Source organism: Amblyomma maculatum, chromosome 1, assembly GCF_055883805.1.
Source record: "Amblyomma maculatum isolate TAMU_Amacu chromosome 1, ASM5588380v1, whole genome shotgun sequence".
Lineage (NCBI taxonomy): Eukaryota > Metazoa > Arthropoda > Arachnida > Ixodida > Ixodidae > Amblyomma > Amblyomma maculatum.
This window is the reverse complement of record NC_139344.1, coordinates 171788412-171807210: the sequence shown is the minus strand read 5'-3', so window position 1 is coordinate 171807210 and position 18799 is coordinate 171788412. Positions and strand designations below refer to the sequence as shown.

Genomic DNA, 18799 nt, shown 5'->3' with positions numbered 1-18799 from the left:
TATCAGAGCCCAATACCTGTTTTACAACTTCCCCTGGGCGAAAAGACGCCATCCTGGCGGCTCATGGCGCTATGACGATGGCCGGATCGAAGTAAGGTTTCAGGCGGTTACCGTGTACGATTTCACGATTTCGACGACGGTGGTCAGTGGATGGCCTAAGGGGTTCGATGAGGTAGATGACGGGGGATGTTTGCTTGACAATACGGTAGGGGCCCTGATACTTGCTCAGAAGTTTGGATGAAAGGCCGGGACTGCAGGAAGGCACCCATAGCCAGACCAAAGAGTCTGTACGGTAAGTAGGAAGAAGTGCAGATTGATCTCGGGTGGTTTTCTGCTGTTGCTGGGCGTGAGAAGTGAAGGACCGGGCAAGCTGGCGGCATTCTTCGGCATAAGTTGCAGCTTGTGAAACAGTCGTGAATTCGGAAGAATCCGGTCGGTAAGGGAGAATGGTGTCCATGGTACAAGAGGGCTCACGACCGTACAGGAGGAAGTATGGCGAGAAACCGGTGGTTGCTTGTGTGGCAGAGTTATAAGCGAATGTGACGAATGGAAGAACGCGGTCCCAGTTGGAGTACTCGGAAGCGACATACATTGCTAGCATGTCGCCCATGGTGCGGTTAAGACGCTCAACCATTCCATTTGTTTGCAGATGGTATGCGGAGGTGGCGCGGTGAACGATTTTGCATTCTCTAAGAACAGCTTCGACAACTTCAGAAAGGAAAGCGGGACCTCTGTCACTCAGCAATTCTTTGGGAGCCCCGTGGCGAAGAATTATGTGATGGAGGATGAAGGAGGCAATGTCTTGGACTGTAGCAGATGTCAAAGGCGCCGTTTCGGCGTAGCGTGTGAGATGATCGATTGCAACGATGATCCAGCGATTGCCTGTTGATCTGCTAGGAAGCGGGCTGTATAGGTCTATTCCAACACGCTCAAAGGGCCGAGCTGGGCAGGTCAGCGGCTGCAGAGGAGCGGCGGGTTGGCGAGGTGGGTGTTTTCGGCGCTGACACTCTTGGCAGGACTGGACGAACCGACGAACATAACGGTACATCCCACACCAGTAGTACCGCTGTCGCAGGCGAGTGAAGGTTTTCAATAAGCCGGCGTGGGCACACTGGGGATCGCCGTGGTAATGGGAGCAAATAACGGAGCGTAGATGGGTCGGAATTACAAGCAGCCACTTTCTACCATCCGGAAGGTAATTCCTACGGTAGAGGAGCTCGTCTATGATGGCGAAATGGTGAGACTGGCGATGGAGAGTGCGGCAAAGAGGTCGTGAAGCGCGGCCAGATAAAAAATCCAGGAGTGAAGCGATCCATGCGTCTTTGCGTTGCTCGGAAGTCATATCGGTGGGCATGTCGGTGGGATGTAGAACGGATATAGCAGGAGTGGCTTCAGACGACAAGGGAGAACAAGAGAGAGCATCAGCATCGGCATGTTTACGGCTAGAGCGATAGACGACGTTAATGTCGTATTCTTGGAGCCTCAGAGCCCAACAGGCCAGTCGACCAGAATGATCTTTCAAAGAAGACAGCCAGCAGAGGGAGTGATGATCGGTGACAACATCAAAAAAACGGCCATACAAGTAGGGGCGAAATTTTGCTATTGCCCAGAGAATAGCGAGACACTCTTTCTCGGTGACGGAATAGTTTGCTTCAGCTTTTGTTAGGGTCCGACTTGCGCAAGCGACAACGTACTCATCAAAGCCAGACTTCCGCTGAGCGAGTACTGCGCCGAGGCCGACGCCGCTGGCATCAGTGTGGATTTCCGTGGGAGAAGAACGGTCAAAATGACGCAGGATTGGCGGAGTCGTCAGAAGGTGGCGGAGTGTCGCGAAGACATCATCACAGTGCGGAGACCAGGCTGAAAGATCGTGGCTGGACAGAAGCTTGGTGAGAGGGTCGATGATTGTGGCGAAATTGCGAACGAAGCGGCGGAAGTATGAGCAGAGGCCGACGAAGCTGCGGAGTTCTTTCACATTAGCTGGCTAGGGAAATTCTGCTACAGCGCGCAATTTTGCCGGATCGGGAAGAACGCCATCCTTGGAGACCACATGTCCGAGTATGGTTAGCTGCCGTGCTCCGAAACGGCACTTCTTTAAATTTAATTGGAGACCAGCATCGGTCAGGCATTGCAGAACTGTGTCAAGGCGCTGGAGGTGAGATGGAAAATCTGGGGAAAAGATGACAACATCGTCAAGGTAACAAAGGAAAGCGTGCCATTTGAGCCCTCTAAGTAGGTTGTCCATCATGCGTTTGAATGTGGCAGGGGCATTGCACAGTCCGAATGGCATGACATTAAACTCATAGAGCCCATCGGGTATGACGAAAACGGTTTTTGGGCGATCAGCCTCTGCCATCGGCACCTGCCAGTAGCCGGAACACAGGTCTATTGAAGAAAAGAACTCAGCTCCCTGCAGGCAGTCAAGGGCGTCGTCGATACGAGGGAGAGGATAAACGTCCCTGCGCGTGATCTTATTCAGTCGGCGGTAATCTATACAGAATCGGATGGAACCGTCTTTTTTCTTGACCAGGATGACCGGAGATGCCCAAGGGCTGTGCGACGGTTGGATCACGTTGCACTGGAGCATGTCGGTCACCTGTTCGTCAATAATGCGGCGCTCGGCGGCTGAGACACGGTACGGACACTGGCGCAAAGGGGAATGGGTGCCGGTATCAATACGGTGAGTAATGGTAGTTGTGCACCCCAACGAATGTTGCTGGGAGTCGAACGAAGCCGCGAAACGTTGTAGGATGGCGACAAGTTGGGCTCGTTGTAAGGGCATCAGGCCAACGTCGATGGACCGGTGGAAAACTTCGAGGGATGATGGAATGGCGACAGGAATAGGCGTTATGGCGCTGATGTGAAGGCCGGCGGTGGTATCGCCGAAGGGATAGGTGGGCGTAGAATCGAGCAAAGCAACACTACACAGCGACTGGCCACGAAGTAAAGTGGTAGGGCAGGGGCACGGGTTAAAAACAAAAATAGCACTTGAGTTGCGAAAAATTGTCAGCACAGCATGGGGCAGCAACATGGATTTTTGGTCAGCGCATCGTAACGAAGGTGCGTAGATAACAGTGGCGTTGGAAAGAGCAACACAATAAAGAGGCACAAGCACTGAGGAGAAAGGCGGAACGTCGGTGTCTTCTGAGACGTGCAAGGTAGCGGCAGCAGCAGCGGGTGCGTCGAAAAAAGTGTCACTGAGGGGTGATAACTCAAGTTGAGCACGGGCGCAGTCTATTATGGCATTATGATTGGAGAGGAAGTCCCAACCAAGGATGACGTCGTGTGATGAGCGGGCGAGGACAAGGAATTCTATTGTGTATTGAACGTCGTCGATGACAAGGCGGGCGGTGCAGGCGGCTAATGGTCGAATGTCTTGAGCGCTGGCGGTGCGAAGAGAAACTGCAGGAAGCGGCGTCATCACCTTTTTGAGTTTGCGACAGAGAGCGTAATTAAGAACTGAAACGGCTGCGCCAGTGTCTACAAGTGCTTCGACAGGAACTCCCCCGATGAATATGGTAATAATGTTGGCTGGTACGTGAACAGGTCTTGAGTTGGTCCCTGATGGTGCAGTTCTTGCCTCCGGAACTGCGGCCGTTAGTTTTCCATGTGAACGGCTGATTGGCGGCGGAGCATCGGAGAATGAAAACGACGGCCAGGAGAAGGCGAGCGGTGGGAGCGGCGATAGTAACTTGAAGAGGACTGCGAAGGAGGCTCAGGGAACACAGGCGAGGGGGACGGGGGAAGATTGTACATCGGCGCACGTGTATAGTCGTAGAGACGAGGGCCACGATTGCGACACAAACGAGCCACATGGCCGGCAACTCCACAGGCGTAGCAAATAGGTCGGTTGTCTTGTGTGCGCCAGGGGTTGGAAGGGTGTGGCTGTGGTCGACGGCGGAGAACCGAACGATAAGGGGGGATTGTAGGTTGCTCAGTTTGCTGACGTCCCTGAGGCTCGTATAGGAGGGGAGGCCAGCTGTACACAGGGGCGACAGGGGGTGGTGGCCGCACCAAAACATCAGCGCACGTGAGAGGAGCTGCCACCAACCGCTGCTGAGGAGGTGAAGGCAGAACCTCAGCGACCTGCTCTTGTATAACACGCTGAAGAGTGGGAGTGAGCGGCGGCGCAGGCGCAGGTGCCGGCGGGCAAGTGAAGGTGGACAAGGAAAGCTGGCGTGCGACTTCCTCACGAACAAACTGTTGAATGTGCTGAATTAGCAACTGCTGGTCCTTGGCACCGTCCCCGGAAAGAGCCAAGCTGGAAAGAGTGGACTGCACGTCGTGTGGAAAGCCGCCTCTTGCGCAGCTCATCGAAGCTTTGGCAGAAGCTGATAACGTCGGACACAGTTTGGGGGTTTTTGGCGACGAGCATCTGGAAGGCGTCATCGTCAATGCCTTGCATAATTTGTCCGATCTTCTCGGCGTCGCTCATGGTAGGGTTTACGCGCTTGCAGAGGTCTACGACATCTTCTATGAAACTGGTGAAGTTTTCGACGGTTTGTTGTGCCCGACTTTGCAAGCGTTGCTCGGCGCGAAGCTTACGTATAGCGGGACGGCTAAACACTTCGGTCAGGCTGGTCTTGAGAGCCGTCCAGGTAGAAATGTCAATCTCATGGTAGCGAAACCATAGATTGGCAACGTCGCTCAAATAGAAAATGACGTTTGTGAGCTTCACGGTGTCGTCCCACTTGTACGCACTTACGCATTCATACGACGCCAACCAGTCTTCTACATCCGTGTCATCGGTGCCACTGAAGATGGCTGGGTCGCGCTGTCGCGCTGCACCGGGACAGATGACAGGCGACGGGGTTGGCGGTTGGCTGGCGGTCTCAGGCATCGCAGAAGTGGTAGGCAAAGCTCGGCTGCGAAGCTCCAGGTTGAGGGGATTATCCCGCACCTCCACCACTTGTTGTAGAAGACCTTGAACAGGGCGATACGTCGTCAACAGTCAATGGAACGCTCTGCGATCAGTCGTGAGACTTGTGTCAGCACACATACGAGCGTCAAAGCGAGCTTCGTTGTCGTTTTCTTTCCTGACCGTCACGCGCGTTGAACATGCTTGTCGTCGTTCTCTTCAGCATCAGGCGCTGAACATATCAGAGCCCAATACCTGTTTCACAATAGCATCACTCTTTTTTTAAGGCACATTATTTTTGTATTCTCTACCACTGTAACCTGCACTGCCGAGAAAAGCAAACACAATGAAAAGCACTGCCATATGAACGTCAACGCGTTTAAAACAAACAAATAAAGTTGTCCTTTAATAACAACTAAAAATGTGGAGTTGCTAAAAAAAAAGGTAACAGTTATATTTTATTTTGCATTTATAGAAAGATTTTAGTTCTTTAAGCAAAACCGAAAGCAATGATAGTGGCACCACAAAGGTTTGGTGCCAAACACCAGAACTATTTCAACAGCCTTCGAGATTTGCTGTGTAGCAGCGGCACAACTCCTTCTAGCTCAATCGTGATTGAAGATCTCGAAGGCTATCGACTCAGTCGCCTTTGAAAATTACTGTGTGAGAGGGGTATTAGTTTGCACTACTTCAGTATACAGTACCTACTAAACCCTATTTTAGAATATGCTGCTCTAGTATATGTACACTACTTTAGTTTTCTGTGCACTCTTTAAAAATTAATATGCAGAAAACTAAAGTAATGTTAAACAGCCTTCAGAAAGCAACAGCAGTTTATGGTATGTACAGAGGCACTAGAAATGGTAAGGCAATATGCCAACTTAGGTCAGGCGGTGACTGCAGAACCAAACCACAAGAATGAATTGAAAGAATAAGATTGGGGTGAAGTGCATTTTGGCAAGTACTCTGAGGTTCTTATACACAAGAAAAGTTTAACAGCCATACGCCCTTAATTGCTTATACATGAAATACCCATGGTTGTTTGCAGCTTTATGGGCAAGCCTGCTTTATTAACGTACAAATTTTGTCAACAGGCAGCTTTTAGTTTCATCAGTGATGCATCTAGCCTTAGCACTTGCTTGGTTTGTGCAGTAGTAATAGAAAACCATCATGCACGTTAGCCTGCCACCCACACTGGAAGTTCAGCCAGTAGAGTTAAGTGTAAAATTTAGCATCTACAAAAGAAGGTGGGAAGAGCAACCTGTCTATTGGTCTTTCTGGCAAATGGCAGCAACGCAGCTTGGCACGTTGTACTAACTTTTGCCAATGCAAAGCTTTATGGCTTTATGTTAAAACAGCGCTAGAAACACAGACAGATAGGATAGATAGATAGACAGACAGATAGGATAGATAAGTCTTCCTATCTGTCCGTGTTTATAGCGCTGTTTTAACATAATGTCCAACCAACTCGGCCAACAATCCACTTATCTCTATGGCTGTTTCTACTTCTTGTACATAACACAGGCAAGCACAGCTGACAAATGCATTATTCTACAGTCTAATCTCAGTTGCTCTTCCAAACTCGGGAAGACAGCTATCATAAACACAAACAGCAAGGAATGCTGGGAATGGCGATGGGTCACGCTTGCAGTTGCAGCTTTGCAACTTCGTTCGAGCAATGCTGTAATTAAAACAAAATGACACTATGACTGCAGTATAAAATGTAGCATTTACTTTAACAATGAATGCATTTGCATAATGAACTCACCCACTATTTTATGGCTGAATTACAAGTTAGTTATATATTACTGTGTGCAATGAACCCAACCTCCCAAACTTTGTATTATGTATTCTTTTAAAGAAGTGTGTTTACGATGTGCTTGAATACAGTAAAATAGAAAGAAGAAAAAAAAGATGCTGAGAATATATTACTGGGTGATTATTTTTACAGTTTACAGATATGTATTTTAAACACTAAGGTAATTCGGTGTGGTCTGTGCAGCTAAGTAGTACAGAAAGGCGGACATTATGTATGTTATAGAGTCTAACGATTACACATTTAATAACCTAAATCTATTCAAACTTTTAATTTGATTTTAAGAGGAAAGTTTATATAGCAAAAGTTAAGAGTAGTATCAACTTCAAAAGTAAGCTCGCTTTTTAAATCTTTTTAGTCGACAGTGCGGCTTAAAATATGGAGTGTCGAAATATCCATCTTTGACCAAAGCTTATTGAGTTTGCTTTCACACATTTCCCACTTACAAAATAGCATCGCTGTACTAATTATCGCTAAAGTCATGGCAATTTCTTCAGCATCATCAAATATCCAAACGGTGTCTGTATTGGGTACATAAAAAATGCCATTTGCCTTGATGTACAATCCACATGCACTGGCCATACCAGGTTGCCTCTCATAATTTTAAAATGCAAATCTGTAAACAGTAATACAAGTAACCTGAAAAAAAAAAAGAAAATAGCAATATATGAGCAAAATACTTAGTCACAGAACAAATACACAAGCAACTATCATGGAATTTGCTCAAGTTTCACCTTTCCAATATTGATGTAATGTATATGTACCCTTCAATAAGTTGATTAATTATGATACTAACTAGTGAAACTCTTATTCAGCATAAATGGTAGCTAATGCTAACCAGCAGTGAGGGGGTGGCAAAGGTGAGGCAAGGGTTCTCCATCCCACCATAGGGAAATGAGGGTGGCAAGACCAGGAGGCCATAGATGCCCCACAGGTAAGGGCCTACCAGGGACTCTGCTGTGCACAGCATCTGTTCAGTCTGTAAAAAACAGGACCCAGGAAGCAGGGTTTCAGCATCAAAGTTCCTTCATTGTTCATCTCACTTGAAACTGGTCTTACTTACAGAAAGAACCAGCATCAGTAGAGCACCCAAAACCACTGTTGTAACATAGGGAACCTTGCACTGCATAGATGGTGCTGCAATTGTCCCGCAGCGTGCCTCAAAAATGCTGCTATTAGCCGCTTGGTTCACGATAAACGACCGAACATATTCAGCAGCAATATAGATACGCGTGTGACAGATAACGTCCTTGCCCAGGCGCTCTGGATGTAGCCTAGTTATCTGACACAAGCCATGCAAAGCTTTGACAGAGCGTGCAATCTGATCTCTAAGCTCATGGAGGTGGCGTGAAAATGTTCTACGAAGGTGACTTAAAAGTACTTGATCTTCTTGCTAGGATATGTTTTACGGCACGGCGATCAACTCAGGAAACTTCATTGCAGGTTGCCGATAAAGCTTGGACAAAACGTTTTTTCTGTGCCACTTCTGGTATGCCCGATAATCACTGGGAAAAAATTCCATAGAAACACTGACACCTGAAGACAACTGAAGAACAATTAAAATAGTAGTAAAACTGAGCAACAGCAACTCGGGGATAATTCTTACATCTTCAAAATCAATCACTGCCAAGTCCACTTGCTCCTTTTCGGCCCACACAGTGCATCGAGGGCCCAGCTTCCTGCAAGAGGCAATGCAACTTTCCTGTCAGCTCTGTCTTTCAACAGTGTCCATTTCATTCCCACTTACCGGCTTTCAACAGCACCGACTGCAATGGCAATCAGGTAGGCAGGCACAGGAACCTGTTTAGAAGTTGTGTGTCATCACTGGTGAGCTACCATGCACACTCCGCAAACTCTGAACAAAGCATAATCATACCTTTTGAACAAACTTGGTCACCATTGTTGCACCATCACCACACTCCTCACACCCTTCAGGAATTGCACTCATCAGGACTGTCAACTCTTTCGGTGCTCGGACCTGACAACGAAATAGTGCAATGTCAGCAGGCAGCAACGTTGGATGCTTCAAACTTTGCAATCTTTTCTGCACTCACTGAAGCTGTGTAAGGCATCTTCACACTTGGAGTGTCTTGGCATGGTAGCATTGCTCTACAGTGAATGGGCTGCAAAAAGATAGGAATGTGGATGCAACTCCAGAATGGCACCACTAACTGCATACCTCACAGTGGCTATACAGATACGGATGCCTTTTGCCAGCAGTCTGTTCAGGTTTGAGCCACTGCAGAGCACTTGAAGAAGGTGACGTCTCATACTCCACACAAATTCTGAAAATTTAACTCGGGGCATCAAAGCGCAAAATAAAACGGTTGGTACTGCAAGAAATTGGATTAGCACTGCTGTCAAAAAAAGCTTGCAAATTGGCATGCAATGCTCTCTAGAGAACTTGAGGGTTACGGACAAATCATTTGGGGCCTAAAGTTAGCCCCAGTGATATTTAGTTTGTGTGTCCATATTGCTTGAATTTTAACTATCATGCCCTAATACCTTTCATTTTTACTTTTAAATGCTCTTTTCCTTTTAGAGAGTTCAGTTACCTGGTTGATAGTAATAATAATAATAATAATAATAATAATAATAATAATTGGTTCTGCTGGCTCCGCTGGACAGGCCGCCATTGGAAACTGACCCTGGCAACATTTAATGCTAGAACCCTAGCTAGTGAAGCTAGCTTAGCAGTGCTGTTAGAGGAACTAGAGGGCATGAAATGGGATGTCATAGGGCTTAGTGAGGTTAGGAGGCCGAATGAGGCATATACTGTACTGAAGGATGGGCACGTACTGTGTTATCGAGGCTTACCAGAGAGGCGACAACTAGGAGTAGGTTTCCTTGTCAATAAGTATATAGCAGGTAACATAGATGACTTCTATAGTATTAATGAGAGGGTTGCAGGCACCTTAGACTGCAATCAAGCAAAGGATCAAGCAGGGTTTCGGAAACGGTACTCTACTATCGATCATATTCATACCATCAATCAGGTGATAGAAAAATGCTCGGAATATAACCAGCCCTTATACATAGCATTCATTGATTACGAAAAAGCATTTGACTCAGTTGAAACCTCGGCGGTGATGCAGGCATTGCGAAATCAGGGGGTAGACGAGCCGTACGTGAAAGTGCTGGAAGATATATATAGTGGCTGCACAGCAACCATAGTTCTGCATAAAGAAAGTAACAAAATTCCCATAAAGAAAGGTGTTAGGCAAGGAGACACAATCTCCCCAGTACTATTCACAGCTTGTTTAGAGGAAGTATTCAGAGACTTGGAATGGGAGCAGTTAGGAATAAGGGTAGATGGAGAATACCTCAGTAATCTGCGATTTGCTGATGACATTGCCTTGCTAAGCAACTCGGGGGATGAACTGCAAATAATGATTGATGACCTAGACAGGAAAAGTAGAAAGGTAGGCTTGAAAATCAATATGCAGAAGACTAAGGTAATGTTCAACAGCCTCGGGAAGGAACAGCAGTTTACATTAGGTAGCGAAATACTGGAAGTAGTAGGCGAATATGTCTACCTAGGACAGGTAGTAACCGCAGATCCGGACCACGAAAAGGAAATAACAAGAAGAATACGATTGGGATGGAGCGCATTTGGCAAGCACTCGCAGATTATGACTAGCAGCTTACCGGTATCGCTCAAGAGGAAAATATACAACAGTTGCATCTTGCCTGTACTCACCTATGGGACTGAAACGTGGAGGCTAACCAAGAGAGTTCTACTTAAGTTGAGGACAACCCAGAGGGCTATGGAACGAAAAATGGTAGGGGTAACATTAAGAGATAGAAAGCGTGCAGAGTGGGTCAGAGAAATAACTCAAGTTACCGACATTCTAGTGGAAATTAAGAAGAAGAAATGGACATGGGCAGGACATGTAGTGCGAAGAGAGGATAACCGATGGTCGCTGAGGGTAACAAACTGGATTCCAAAGGAAGGAAAGCGTAGCAGGGGGCGGCAGAAAGTTAGGTGGGCGGATGAGATTAAGAAGTTCGCAAGGGTCAAGTGGATGCAGCTAGCACAGAACCGGGTTAAGTGGAGCAATATGGGAGAGGCCTTCGCCCTGCAGTGGGTATAATCAGGCTGATGATGAATAATTGGTTCATAGGAAGGAAAAGGCGCAGTATCTGTCACACTTGTTGCTTTGGACACCTGAACCGCACCGTAAGGGAAGGGAGGAAGGTGGAAGTGAAAGTGGAAAGAGAGAAAGAGGAGCCGTAGTGGAGGGCTACGGAGTAATTTCGACCACCTGGGAATCTTTAGCGTGCGCTGACATCGCACAGCACACGGAAGCCTCTTCGTTTCGCCTCCATCGAAACTCAGCTGCCGAGGTCGGGTTCGAACCCGGGTGCTCCGGCCCAGTGGTCGGGCGTCTTACCACTGCACCGCCCCGGCGGGGCATGGTTGATATCCCTGAATTCCATTTCCAGTTTTGCTTGAACACAGAATGGCACCAAATTTGAGCCAAACGTTTCGTTGATACAGTGCTTTTATTTTCTTTACTTCTACGCTGAAAAACATGCCATAAAGCCCTGTGAGAGCTCATTAGCTGCACCTGGTTGGACCAATCCGGTTATTGCCAATTTTGTCTCTTCTACCTTAACACAGAAGTCATTAACCTTAACGCAGGCCATCATCAAATTTGATTCAAGCAACGGATTCCGCCGCACATGCAACCTATTCACTACAAGTGTCATACCAAAGCACTCTGCATCACTAGGCGACTCACTTCGTGCAGTTGTCGTCGGCAAACTGCTTGGGCCCCAGTTGCACTTCCAGCTTGGAGCCGAATGTCGGGTCAGGCTCACCCAAAGAAAAATCTAACTTCGGGCCCCCTCGGCCTTGCGCGACGCCTTTAATTGTAAGGTCTTGCGTGTCCAAAACCTGCGAAGCGGTCAGATGCGAGTAAGTGCTACTGATAGTCGTGCTGTATTGCTAGTCGCGCAACCTTACTCACCAGGCAGCTGCAGTGCTCTGACCGCTTTTCGCACACTATTTCTGCAAAGCCGGCAATTATTTTGCGCTTGAAATCGACCTGGACATCAAGGTGAATACCAGTGACTAGGCAATGGTCCGGCCTTGCATAAGAGTGTGGGTCATTCTCTGTCAGTCGCGGACCAGCCATTCTGTACTTATGAGTTAAAACTCTAAGAATTTCCTACACTGAAACCTGTGCGCGAGCTCAGTAGTAACACGGTTACACGTAACACGCCCAACCTCCACCGCGATCAACCCACCACAGAAAGACCGGCTTGGAGACAGGGTTGCCAGGTCCAAAAAACGAAAAGTCGCCACAAAAATGGAAAAAGTAGCCAGAAAGTAGCCAACCAGAGGAAGAGCAATAAAAAGTAGCCAAAAAGGAGCCATGGGTACCATGGGGCCATGCATGGGGCAGTAAATAGAGCGCTCACTGCAAAAAGACAACCAAAAACATTCGTTTAATAGTCGTTTTATTCCAACGCTCGTGAAGAAACAAATGCCAGTTGCGTCTTATAGCAACTAAATCCCATAGAAAAGTTTTCCGAAAAAAAAAAAACTGGCTGCGTATTATATAAACATTATATAATATTGCGATATTATATAAACAGACATAAAACTAAACTGACCAGATAAACACACATGTTATCAGAAACTTCTCTGTGATGATTATAGAAACAGTATAAAATGCATAAAATTATGTCCACGAAAATGTAAGTATAAAATGTTAGTGGAGTTGGACGTCTCAAACAATGACTACAAAAGGAGAACACGACGAAACGAAACTGCAACCACTCAGGTGCGATGTTCAGGCCTGCCGTAAATAGTTGAGTTGACCTTCTCAATCATGGTTTGGGATTATCAAGGATACGGCCAATGTGCAGGGGGTGTTCACATGTTTACACACACTTCTTTTTGATCATGACTACTAGGCGTTGGACGGGAACCTTCGGTTTCTCAAGTATAATATTACATTATCGGGAGGCGTTTACCTTGCCTAGAGATATAGAAATCATTCTTTCATAGGTATACCAAGTATATTCGTAAGCTTTCTTGACACCAGTGCCCAATAATGTTCGGCGAATTGCGGTCAATGAATGGTTGTCCGCGCTGCTTGATCGCATTGAAAGTGCGCAACTGTTTTATTCACTGAACAAACTAGAGTGCAAAAGCCACTTTCACACTGATGCGACAAACCCATGGACGGAAGATGCACTCATGACTAATTTATTGTCAGCGGGTGCTCGCTAAATAAGACCTACTGCACGCAAATATGCACGGGCAAAGAAAAACATTTCGAAGCAGTTCGTGGTAAGCCTAGTTAGTGTGTTAGCTCTGTTGTGATCTTTATCTAAGTTTGGCTAGCTAGCATAATGCGTTTACACTTGCCCTTTGTTGGCCATCTGTAATGCAAAATTTGGCTTTAAGTGCAGTTAAATAATTAACACTAATTAATTCGGCTCGATAACTAGCACAACTCATTTGCATTCAACCTAAGATTTCGAAAGGTCTATGACTCGGTATATGAAAGGTATACGGTTTTGATTGCATATAGCTCACTAACGCTAATATGGATCGCTAATTCAGAGCATTTAGATTCATCCTAAGCTTTTCAATGGTATGACTTGATCGTCTAGCTCAAAGTTAGGTTTTATACAAAATAAATATTTAACGCAGATTAATGAGGATCGCTAACTACCACAGTGTCATTACACTTGGCCTAAGCTTTCCAACGGTATATGACTCGATGCTGCAGTGCAAATTTGGGTTTCAAGTGCGGTTTACTAAATATCATTTAATTTGGCCCGTAGTTGGTCAAAGTAAGTGTATATTTACCAATGATCCAAACTAAAGGTTTATTACGTGACATATACTATGCTTAGCCAAGATAGCTTGAAAGTAGCGAAATAGACTAAGCGGCCGCTTTGACTTTCTCTGATCTTAAAGTTCAAAGCACCAGCCTGGGTCGTTTTCTCGTTTTGCGAAAAAAAAAAGAAAGCGAAATTGACTAAGCAGCCGCTTTGACTTTCTCTGATCTTAAAGTTCAAAGCACCAGCCTGGGTCGTTTTCTCGTTTTGCGAAGTTTTACCGCGGTGACAGAGTTCACGCTAAAAAAACAACAAAAAAAAACAAAAAACAAACGGACAAAGTCAGAGGCAGTACTAGATCCTGGAGCGCAGACTTGGACCAAAAACGCGCGCTTCACTGACTGCTGCGGCCGGCCGGCGGGCACCAGGTAGAAAAAGCGTGTCGTGCGCAGAGCTCGCAGCCGCCCCGCGCTAGGAGAATTGAGGAGGAAAGCGCGGCGCGGGGGAGAGTGTCGCTACTTTCAAATTATCAAGGGGTTTTATTGGATGGATGTTAAGAGCGTCCCCTTTGAAACTGGATGGGGACAGCCGTTACCATGCACAGTTGGTTGTATTGCAGCGCTACCGTTATTTGCTATCTGTCTATCTATAAAAATGAGCATCCTGAACAATCCCGGCCTCGGCGGCTGCATTTCGATGGAGGCGAAACGAAGTGGCGTCCGTGTGCTGTGCGATGTCAGCGCACGTTAAAGATCCCCAGGTGGTCGAAATTACTCCGTAGCCCTCCACTACGGCCCCCCTTTCTCTCTATCCACTTTCACTCCCACCTTCATCCCTTCCCTTACGGCGCGGTTCAGGTGTCCACAGAGCAAGTGTGACAGATACTGCGCCTTTCCCTTCCTATGAACCAACCAGCATCCTGAACAGCGCGCAAACGGGCTCGTTGGAATAGGCGAAAATTTTTCAAAGTAGCCAGAAAGTAGCCAAGTAGCCAACCCAAAATTTTTGTCGCCAGGCGGCTCAGAAAGTAGCCAATTTGGCGTAAAGTAGCCAAATCTGGCAACCCTGCTTGGAGAGACGGCCAGACGGCGAGACGGGAACGGCGCCGTCTGCTGCGATGGATGAATGAATAAGGCTGAACCCTTTGAATCGGGCGGCGGCGCCACAGGCCGCCTAGCCGTGAATAGTAATATATAGTGTGGACCTATTCTTGCCTTCCTTTCAGCCACCAATCAGCTAACCTTCGTTTGGTTATTTCTACCCTTTTAAAGTCTATTTTCCCTTCATTATCCTTAAACCCCAATGCTTTGGCTAAATCTGGCCCATTGCCTTGAACTATAGGGCGGAGCCCTTTACAGGAAATTATGTTCAGGCGTTTCCTCATCCTCCCCACACACCCTGCCAGCGTGTCTATGGGTGCGTTCCAATTCTTAGACGTCTAGCAAGACTGCTTCGTAGACGTCTGCGTAGACGTCTTCAGGGTCGCGTATTGGAACGCTTCTCGTCTACCTGCCTACGCCTGGCGTCACCTCGCGGCATAAAGGTTGAACTAAAACGTTTGAATAATTATTATAATGCTGTTTTCTTTTAAGATTTACGGCAATACAGGTGAAAATCACGTTTTTAACGGTTTGCCAATTTTTTGCAGCAACAATATTACATGTGTAATCGCCACAACATAGACAGACTATTACTAGGTTAACTTGTAGCAGACCGACTTCTCACGCAATGAGCCCGCTCACGAATTGACGGAAGAGAACGTTAGTCCGTTTTTCCTTTTTTATTACTGATGCTGAAGTCTACATGCTTCTCAGATGTCTCATTCACACAGCTGTAATAATGAAAACATGCTAAATACTGTAAACTTGAGGGGATTACAGACGAAAGGTAATAACCGGCTACAGCAAACGAAAAAATTCATGCCGTTACACCTGTTGTCCGTAGTCACTAGACGAGGAAACCAAAGACAACTCGTTTTAATAACGTACAGGCACAAAAAAAAAAAAAAACAATGCGCAACAAGTCGGCATCGTCAGGCGAGTCCGTTCTTCCCAGATTAACTGAAAATCCGCGGAAGAGTTTGACACGGTTACTACAGCAAGATAGAAACACACACGTGCGCCGTACAGCAGCCGTCCTGACTCCCGGCGAGGTGCCCAGAAAGCGACGAGTTCGTCGATAACATCAAGACGGAAGAAACTCGTCGTCAAGTTAAAAAAGAAGACAAACAGCATCCAACGCACGCTTTCCTCTCAGAGCGCGGTACAAGAATCTGCAGTGCTATGAATCTCACGACCATAAAGACAGCTAAATTAGCCTCTAGCTAGCGCATACATTGACGTAACAACTCACGTTTGAAAGATCGTTCATATGCATAGTCTGGCGTTCGCAAAGAGCACGACCACCGTACAGCTACTGCAATCACCGCACGCACGACTCGCTCAGCGCGAACCGCGCTCTGTCCGCCATGTTTAGACAGCAAAGTAGTCTGCATCGATGTTGACTTCGGCGAAGCCGTCTTCGCGAGACTGCTTCGCGAGAATTGGAACGCGTCCCAAGATGGCGGCTGCTCGCGTAGCCGTCTAAGTAGACGTCTACAAGGGGGTATTGGAACGCACCCTATCTCTTGGTGCTTGACTCGGTACGTTAGCAGTCTTAGGGTGCGTTCCAATTCTTAGACGTCTAGCAAGACTGCTTCGTAGACGTCTACGTAGACGTCTACAGGTTCGCGTATTGGAACGCGTCTACCTGTTTACGCCTAGCGTCACCTCGCGGCATAAAGGTTGAACTAAAAAGTTTTTATAACTATTATAACGCTGTTTTCTTTAAAGATTTACGACAATACAGGTAAAAATCACGTTTTTATCGGTTCGCCGATTTTTTGCAGCAACAGTATTACATGTGTAATCGCCACAATGTAGATGGACTATTAACTTGTAGCAGACCGACTTCTCACGCAATGAGCATGCTCACGAATTAACGGAAGATAACGTTAGTCCGTTTTTCCTTTTTTATTATACTGATGCTGAAGTGTACATGCTTCTCAGATGTCTCATTCATACAGCTGTAAGAATGAAAACATGCAAAATACTGTAAACTTGAGGCGATTACGGACGAAAGGTGATAACCGGCTACAGCAAACGAAAAACTGCTGTTACACCTGTTGTCTGTAGTCACTAGACGAGGAAACCAAAGACAACAACTTGTTTTAATAATGTACAGGCACAAAAAAATCAATGCGCAACAAGTCGGCATCGTCAGGCGAGTTCGTTCTTCTGAGATTAACTGAAAATCGGCGGAAGAGTTTGCCACGGCTACTACAGCAAGGTAGAAACACACACGTACGCCGTACAGCAGCCGTCCTGACTCCCGGCGAAGTGCGACGAGTTCGTCGATAACATCAAGACTGAAGCAGACTGAATAAACTCGTCGTCAAGTTAAAAAAAGGAAGACCAACAGCATCCAACACACACTTTCCTCTTAGCGCGGTAAAAGAATCTGCAGTGCTATATCTCACGACCATAAAGACAGCTGAATTAGCCTCTAGCTAGCGCATACATTGACGTAACAACTCACGTTTGAAAGATCGTTCATATGCATACTCCGGCGTTCGCAAAGAGCACGACCACCGTACAGCTACTGCAACAACCGCACGCACGACTCGCTCAGCGCGAAACGCGCTCTGTCCGCCATGTTTAGACAGCAAAGTAGTCTGCATCGATGTTGACTTGGCGAAGCCGTCTTCGCGAGACTGCTTCGCGAGAATTGGAACGCATCCCAAGATGGCGGCTGCTCGCGTAGCCGTCTAAGTAGACGTCTACGAGGGGGTATTGGAACGCACCGTTAGTCCGCAATACTCCTGTCCTAGCCTCGAACAACAATGGGCTGCCCCTAGAATTATCATAAATGTTTCCTTTGGCTATTTCCTGCTTGAAAGTTCGGTACATTTCTAATGCTGATTTAGTCTCCATCCCTGTTTTCCACAGACCCCTCTCGGTTTCCTAACCTTTTTCTTAACTGATAATTCCTGGCTGGTCCCCCTACTGCTGTCCAAATATTTGCTTGCCAATTTTCTTGTCCGCCTTCTCCATCTTGTGTCAACATTCCTCATGTAGAGGTAGCTGAAGACTTTCCTAGCCCACCGCTTTTCTCCCATTTTTCTCAATCGTTGCTCAAACGCTATCTTGCTGCCAGCTTCCCTGCTCTCAAAAGAAGACCATCCCAGGCCCTGCACACCCTGGTTTGGCGTATTCCCATGAGCTCCCAAAGCAAGCCTACCCACCCCGCGCTGCTTAATTTCCAACCGTGCTCGGACCTCTGATCACAGGACTGCATTGGCAAAAGTCAGACTAGGAACCATCACCCCTTTCCAAATCCCTCGCACCACATCATACCTATTGTAATTCCACAGCGCTCTGTTTTTCATGACGGCTGCGTTTCTACTTCCCTTAGCTGCCACATATTTTTCATGCTCCGTTAGGTATATTCAGCTCCAGTATTTATCCACACCCCAAGATACTTGTACCTATCCACTACTTCCAGCATGTCCTCCTGTATTCTATGTTTGCCGGCCTCATTATCATTAAAAATCATGACTGCCGATTTTTCCTTGCTAAACTGCAGACCTAACTTATCTCCCTCTGGACCGCAGATATCCATCAACTCCTGCAAATCTACCCTGTTGTCAGCCATCAGTACTATATCATCTGCATACATTAGTCCTGGTTATGACTGTGGGATAAATTCTCCTTTCTTGAATAAAGAAAGGTTGAAGCCGAGTCCACTCCCCTCTAGTTTAGCCTCTAATCCTTGCAGGTACAGCATGAACAACAAAGGTGACAGGGGACATCCTTGTCTAAGCCCCTTCTTTACCTCTACAGGCACCTTTTTTTCCCATTTTATTAGCACCTGGTTATCCTTATAAATATCTTTTAAAAGATTGGTTACTCCGCTTTCCACACCTAACACATCCAGAATACTCCATAAGTCTTCTTGAAGTACACTGTCATAGGCTCCTTTGATATCTACAGGTTTTCCCTATGAATTTAATCCTAGCGCCAGCGGAAATAATCTGAGCGCATACTGATATAATCTAAGCGCCATGTAATTTAATTCGAATACCAAGCATTTAATCATAGCGCCAGCATATTTAATCCAAGCGCCAACTCGAATAATGTTCGCGCCAACCAATTTAATCCGAGTGCCAACGCAATTAATACAAGCGCCAGCGAATTTAATCCGGGTGCCAACCAATTTAATCCACATGTCAAAAATGAATGTGGTGGAGGGCTCCAAAGCATGAAACATGAATTCCAGAAATAAAT

The 18799-nt window shown here is 46.6% G+C and overlaps 1 protein-coding gene across 4 annotated transcripts in view; it reads right to left on the bottom strand.

Moving 5' to 3' along the window:
* The window catches only part of LOC146204888 (leukotriene A-4 hydrolase), a 72174-nt gene extending 56232 nt beyond the window's left edge, over positions 1-15942 (bottom strand). For 3 of the 4 annotated variants that reach the window (XM_084589589.1, XM_084589593.1, XM_084589591.1), the window contains exons 1-8: positions 11648-11948; positions 11420-11574; positions 8854-8959; positions 8729-8797; positions 8551-8652; positions 8422-8474; positions 8281-8353; positions 7513-7653 (exon numbers count right to left, since the gene is read on the bottom strand). In XM_084589589.1, coding sequence (XP_084445715.1) covers positions 7513-7653; positions 8281-8353; positions 8422-8474; positions 8551-8652; positions 8729-8797; positions 8854-8959; positions 11420-11574; positions 11648-11815 — 867 coding nt within the window. In that variant the 5' untranslated portion in view covers positions 11816-11948. Of the gene's footprint in view, positions 1-7512; positions 7654-8280; positions 8354-8421; positions 8475-8550; positions 8653-8728; positions 8798-8853; positions 8960-11419; positions 11575-11647; positions 11949-15827 lie in introns of those variants that run through there. The other variant, XM_084589590.1, reaches the window with a different exon arrangement.
* Between the last annotated feature and the right edge of the window lie 2857 nt (positions 15943-18799).